This window comes from Rhinolophus sinicus, linkage group LG03 (genome assembly GCF_036562045.2).
Source record: "Rhinolophus sinicus isolate RSC01 linkage group LG03, ASM3656204v1, whole genome shotgun sequence".
NCBI lineage: Eukaryota > Metazoa > Chordata > Mammalia > Chiroptera > Rhinolophidae > Rhinolophus > Rhinolophus sinicus.
In genome coordinates, this window is record NC_133753.1 from 64,239,810 (window position 1) to 64,246,975 (window position 7,166).

The following is a 7,166-nucleotide window of genomic DNA, read 5'->3' on the forward strand; positions in this document are numbered from 1 at the left end:
TTATAAGAGATCCGTTTATAGATAATATTATGGGACAGATGGTATGATGCCAGGGCCTATAGTGATAAACTTCCTACCAATAGATGAACAGATAGACAGGATTGGTCAGACACACAGGACAGGGAAGCACAGCCAATGGCTTAGAGACCTAGGCCCAGCCTTAGCAGCTGTGCCTGGGCTCCAGACCCAGCTTTGCCCGGGGGACCTGGGGGATAAGCAGGGCTGACAGGGGCCTCAGTTCCTACAGGGCCCCTCTCCTCACTTCCTCCTGTCCCTCATCAGCAGGCTGACACCTTTCTTAGGCGGTATTTCTGGGGCAAGGGAATGGGTGATCTGGGGGGTCCAGCCTCTTGAAGGCTCCCTGGGGAGGTTGAGGCCTAGGGAGTGTGGGGTTAGCAGCAGCACTGAGGGGAATCTGGTCAGGCACCGGGTGTCTAGGGTGGGGCACCACTCAGCAGAGCCCCTGTGTCCAGGGCAGGCCCCCACCCTGCCCACAACACCAACATGGTGCAATAAATAGTTTCAAGTAGTAAGTCAGTATCAGGCAGGAGGGAGCTGGAGGCTGACAGACAGGCAAGGGCTTAGGTAGAGATGCCCCTGCTGCCATGAGTCCTCTCATTGGGCTCCTTGTATCAAGTCTGTCTTTGTGCACAGAAGTGGGGACCTGGCCCCCTTTTCCATGTAGGCACTCCCTGCAGGGGCTCAGCCCCTCAGACCAGTGCCAAAGCCTGCTCGGTGGGGCAGAAGCAGGGCAGCATGGTGCCCACAGCGTCCACGATGGCTGCCAGGTGCTCATCCTGTGCCTGGGGTCCACAGAGCTGCATGAAGTCTGCCAAGCGCAGCAAGTACTCAAGGTTGTGGCCAGAGAAGCCACGGCAGGCCAGGATCTGTGTAGCGATGGCCTCCTCAGGCGCAGGGCCCAGGTAACCAGGGTTCTGTGGGGTGGCCACGTAGGCCAGTGCCTTGAGTGGTTGGTCAGGGCTATCTTGGGGGTAGAAGGTGACCTCCTTGGTATCATAGCCACCGAGCACGGCCTCCCGCACGTTCAGGTACTTCAGGGCTGCGCTCACCTGCTCACCTCGCACCTGGTATGCAACACCCCAAGTGCAGCCCTAGGAGGAAACACGGGCACCTGGGTCAGTCACAATCGTTCCTGCTGGTCCCACCCCAGGACTGTGCTCTCTAAGGACATGGGACGAGGGCTGATGAGCCATCTCGTAACAACACATCGAGTCCTCATTCTCCCTTTCTTAACAAGGGTTGACAGGGTGGTCTAGACCCAGGGTGAACAAGATCACTACTCAGAGTGTGGTCTGAGAACCAGCGTCATCACCTGTAAGCTCGTTAGGAATCTGAGTTTTGGGCTCTAACAAGATCCTCGGGAGATTATTGTGAGAAGCACTGAGCTAGACCACCCTTCCCTTCCACCAGAGGGACATCTAATCTGGCCTGCAGCCAAGGACCCACAAGCTCTGTCTGTCCACACCCCTCCATACTGGACCCCAGGGTCCTTTTCTTCACTCAGGCACTTACCTCATGATCTTCAAGGAGGGTCACCACACGGCCAGGCTAGAAAGGGAAGAAAGATTTTGAAAGGACAAGTTAAAAATCAGCTCTGCCATCAGTGCCAGAGGAAATCCTTATCAACCCTGCCGGCCCAGGCCTCAGAGAGCCCCACTCATGCAGGAGAAAGTGGAAGGAGTGATGCATGGATGTAGGAGAAATAAATACAGGTAGTGGCCGGGACTGATAAGCAGAAATATTCATCAACACAGTGATCCACAGGATCACAGGCTCAAGCCACCATACAGTGAGTGATCCACTAGGCACACAAATTTAAGCCACAAACCCCTGACACAGGTTTACACATATCCCCCATCAGCACTGAGTCACAGTCTGCCCAGAGAGCCCCGGACGTTTCAGGGCACCAGCGCCCACTATCCTGCCCCCACCGCAACACCTTATTCTCCGGGGCATGATCTGATGCTCACCATCTTGTCGCTGCCCCGATGGAAGGTGTCTCCTTGCCAAAACCTGCGGCTATAGCCGCGCACGAAGCCCACACGGCTGTCGCTATAGGCGAAGTCGGGCCTCCACACCAGGGAGCCGTAGCCGAAAATCCACAGCGCTTGAGGGTCGACCTCGACCCGGGGCGGCTGCGCAGGCGACGAGGAGGGTGGTGACGAGGCGGGGGGTGGCGAGGCGGGCCCGGTGTTCCGGGCTGCAGACTCCTGCTTCATGGTGCCGGGCACAGGGACGGGCCCGGGCGGCCTCCCGGACAGGTCTCCGGCGCGGGCACGGAAAGACCGACGGACACGCACACCTGGCCTGGCACCGCTCGGTCGCTCCAGCTGCGCGGCCCCTGCCAAGGCCCTTTATAAACCCTCCGGCTGGCAGGCCCCGCCCACCGCAGCCAGCTGCCGCGGTGATTGGGGCGGGGAAAATTCCCTTTTGGCCAATTACCTTTGTATTTTGCTGCCCGGTTAACCGCGCCGCCCTCTGAGTGGGTAATTGAGCCTCCGGCCCCTGGTCCAGTGCGCCCGCTGATTGGTTCGGCTCCATCTCTGTAGAAAACCTGTCAGGAGTGATGCAACGGCGGGGGAGGTTTCTCAAGCTTTGGCATGCAGCAAGCGCGCCTCGGATTGCGTCAGGCGGCGGGCAGTGGGCACGGACGCGGACACTGGTCGTCCCCCTGTTGCCACTCTATGACCTGGGTCTTTCAGGAACCACGGCAGGCGGGTCTCAGGCGGTGTCTCCCCAGAAGTTCTGCGGGTGCACCTGGCCAAGTCACTGCCACCCCAGACACCCCAGAGAGCTCCTTCTGACCATGCCCTGCACTGGCCCTGGGCTCACCAGGTCTCACCAGGGCCAGTGCAGGACCTGGCCAGAAGGAGCTCTCCGGGCGGCGTAAATGCCTGTCTCTGGGGCTCCATCCGCCTGATAGCACGACTCTGGAGAAGCCGTCGGAGGCACCCTCCGCATTCCGCACAGGTGTCTCACGTCGTTGGCCCACGTGAGCAAATGGAGAAACGGAGTCACGGGGCTGACAAGGGATTCTGCAGAGGCTGTGAAGCTGAGCCAGGCCGGGCGCCGTGAGCTTGCGGACCTCAGTGAGGGCGTAGCCTCGGGCCAGGAGTGGGACTTCTTCAGCCCCGATAGGCTAGGGAAGAGTCAGCCAGAGATCTTGAAAGTGCCGCCGCCGACCCTTTGGTGTTGGTGGCGGGACCTGCGGAGAGAGGCCATAAAAACAAGAAAGCCAGACCAATCCTGCCCTGAGGCTGTGGGTTTAGTTCTGCGGATACATGAGACTTTTGCGTCAGTGGGTTGGGTTAATCCTTAGGAACTGAGGTTCCGGGAGCAGCGGACCCAAGGAGGGCCAAATTCCGGCTCCCAAAGGGCTGTGAGCAGCTACCGGCCTCCTCACTGACAAAGGGTCCTCAGGCCGCCTGGGGTTGACCCCTAAGCAGCGCCAAAGGGCTATCCCTCTGGAGATATCTCTGGCTGAAAAAAGGAAACAGCAGAACGCCTGTCCCGCACGGACTGCTGACAAGGTTCCGGGTGAGCCCACTGGCAGGGGAAATGGACAATATTGCTTCTCATTCGATTCTAATTAGATATTTAAACTAAAAACTATCTGCACACTTAAAGTAATCATTCCAAGGTGCCTAAGACATATTCTCCAGTAGGAATGTTGCACGATGGTGTGTATAGTATGAAGCTAGTTCTTTTAAAACAAGTTATACATTAATGTTTGTAAAAATAATGATATATTAATAATAATAATAATCTGGAAGAATATCCCTAAACTGTTAGCAGAACCTGTCACCAGAGGAGGACTTTCAATATTAAATGTAAACATTTATGTAAAAGTTTGGGGTTTTTACAAGGAGCATCATGAAGTAGTTTCCTAATTGGAAAGAATTACAGGTAAAATGGTTCTTTCTAGTTATTCCTTTCTGTTTCCCTCCATTCCCCATGTTTACTCTCCCTTCTTCTCCTCTGCTCTCTATCTTATTCCCATATGACACCTACTCTGCTGCTAGTTTCTGAGGGAGAATATCGCCCCCCACCCCCCATCTACCACCTTTGGGTAGTTGGGTGAGAGACAGAGAAACTGGTATGAACACCTTGCTGGAAGTATCTGAACTGACACAAACAACCCTTTGAAAAAGCAGCTTGTTGATACAAATCAAGAATCATAAAATGTCCCTGCCCTTTGACCAATACTTCCACTCCAGGAAATTATTCAAAATATGGGGAAAGCCATATGCCTGAAGATTCTTCAATGCTTTGTTATTTATTATAGGAAAAACAAAAGAAGAAAAACTACTTAAATATCCAAAAATAGCTAAATGTTTAATTAAATTCTGGTCAATCCACATGGTGGAGAAATACACACACACACACACACACACACACACACACACATCACACAAAGCAAACAAATATCCAACAATAGATGATAAGTTACATAAATTTAATATAGACATAAAATTAAATCTTTGCAGTCATTACAATTACATATGCCCACACTTATTAACATGGAAACCTATCTAAGATGTATAATTAAGTGAAAAAGCAGGTTATAAAATAACCTAATCTAACTCTTTAAACTTAAAGAGTCTGTATGTGTTTCTTTGCTTAGGAAAAAAAAAATCTGGAAGAACACACAAACATGCTCAGTGATGACCTCTGACTAGCAGGACTCCATGAGATTTGCACTTTCTTTTTTATACCATTGCAGATTGTCTGGGATTTTTAAAAAGAGAACATAAACCATTTCTATTTAAAAAAAAAAATTAAAAAATCAAAATAAATATCCATTATGAGAACAACATAGTAAAAATTCCTATGATTGCATAGTAATGCAAAATATGACTATCACATGCACTGTAATTAAAACTATTACAACAACAAAAACACGATGCCTGAGGAAAAAGATGGAAGGGCACCATATACTAATGATGGATGTGTTAAGATATTGGGATTTGGGGTGATTCTCTTCTCTATTTTCTAAGGCTTATGAAGTATACTTTTAATAATAAAAAGTTCCTTTTAAAGAGTAGTTAATAGTTTTCTGGTAGCTAAGGGGCAGATAACGGCAGAATCCCCCAGAGAACATATTTAAGATGCCCCTTCTGAGACCTCCTCCCACCAGGACGAAAGCCGCAGGTTTTAATAACTCCCTTGGTAAGATCATCAGGAACCAGGTCTTGCTCCAGGCAGAGTTAGGCCCTCCCTCCTCTCTGCTCCCACAACCCTTTACCTCACTTGTTTATTTTTCTGTTCACCTCATGCTTATAACAGAAACAATCATTTATTGCGAGCTTACCATGAGCTAGGCAGTTTGCTAAAATCTTTTACATCTATTCTAATTACAAACTTCTCCACTACTTTGTGAGATGAATATCATTTCACAGATGAGCAAACTGGAACACAGAAACTGGAGCTTGAGACTGAAGGCACGTAGTCCGACCCCAGAGCCTACTGGCTACAAGCATTTGACATCTTGCCTCCCAGAAACCTGATGCTCCCTGAGAGCAGACGTCATCTTTGAAGGACCGGGGGAGCCAACATATGTGGCCTCAAGGAAAGTTCTCCATAAAACTAGGTAGAGGTGAAGCTCTCTTACTTGAAAAAAGCCAAGGCACCCTGGGGTTCAGAAGAGAAGGAATCCTGAAAGACACAGGTTCAACCTTGACCCTCTCGAAATAGGAATCCCCACAAAAGTTGGCCTAGGGGTCTTGGCCACCTTCCCAGGAACATGTCTTACTCCCTTTCCTTCCTTATCCTTGCCCACGACATCTGTCTCCTTCCCTCCCAGTGGGACACTCCCAGGCAGTAAACCACTCACTCAGTTGGTTCCTCTCTAACTGCAACAACCATCCCGTCTTTCCTCCTAAAACCCCCTCAGGAAGGGGCTGCAGATGTCATGCCCACAGAGGTGCCAGCTTGTGAGGGGTGATGAGAGAGCACACCTCCACCTGGAAGAGTTGCACATGCTATGCCCCTGGGGGCTTTCCTTTTTGGACCTCCCCCAAATTAATCTTTCCTTACGGTTTTCCTTCAGGCAGTCACTTCTCATGGCCTTATGATCTGTTTCTCATTTCTCATTCTAGTCACTGCAATCAACTCCTGGTGTTAGTGCCCCCAATTAGCTGAAACAATGGAAGTGTGTGTTTTAGGAACTAGGGGACCACGCTAGTTTATTGTGCTAAATGATGAAGTTGCTTTAAAAAGCTGCTGATTCCAGCTTGCCCAGATTTGAGCCTCACGCCACCATTTACCATCTCGGTGACCTCAGACACGCTGTCTCTGGTCCTTGGTTTCCTCAGCTATGAAATGGGAAATTATAGAACCTTGTAGGTTCTGATAAGGATTGAAAGCAATAACAACTTAGCCAGCGCCTGGCATGTGGGAGCACTCGATACATGTTGGCTCCTTGTTATTTTACTCCAGACTTTTCACTTTCCATTTTGTCCAGGATAAAGCCACAGTTTACTGTGATATTGTAATTTATAATAAGATATATGTATATATGTGTGTGTGTATATGTATATATATATATATATATATATATATATATATATATATATATATGAGGTCTGATAGTTAAGGTTGTGAACTCATCCTAGAAAAAGTGCTACCTACTTCATTACTGAATACCACTATGGTCACCTTCGAAGTACTCCCCTTGGGAAGCTATGCACCGATGCCAGCACCTAGTCCACCCTTCAAAGCAATTTCAGAACTCTTTCTATGGAGTGGCCATCAGAGCTGTCATCACGTTACCCTTGATGTCCTGAATGTCATCAAAATGTCTTCCTTTCAACATTTCCTTTACCTTTGGGTAAAGAAAGAAGTCATTGGGGGCCAGATCGAATGAGTAGGGAGGGTGTTCCAATACAGTTATTTGTTTACTGGCTAAAAACTCCCTCACAGACAGTGCCCTGTGAGCTGGTCGTGATGTAAGAGCCATGAATTGTTGGCAAAAAGTTCAGGTTGTTTTCGTCTAACTTTTTCAGGCAGCCTTTTCAGCACTTCCAAATAGTAAACTTGGTTAACTGTTTGTCCAGTTAGTATGAATTCATAATGAATAATTCCTGTCATAAAAAAAAAGGTTAGTGACATTGTTGCAACAAGTTGGCAAACTTAATTGTCAGACC

At 49.3% G+C, this 7,166-nt stretch overlaps 1 protein-coding gene across 1 annotated transcript; it reads right to left on the minus strand.

The window, feature by feature from the left end:
• CHAC1 (ChaC glutathione specific gamma-glutamylcyclotransferase 1) lies at nt 1-2,479 on the minus strand. Its single transcript, XM_019725542.2, has 4 exons — nt 2,464-2,479; nt 1,992-2,362; nt 1,534-1,569; nt 1-1,112 (listed from the first exon to the last, which is right to left on the minus strand). Exons 2-4 carry the CDS (start codon nt 2,238-2,240, stop codon nt 711-713), a joined length of 687 nt encoding a protein of 228 aa, XP_019581101.2. The 5' UTR covers nt 2,241-2,362; nt 2,464-2,479; the 3' UTR covers nt 1-710.
• Between the last annotated feature and the right edge of the window lie 4,687 nt (nt 2,480-7,166).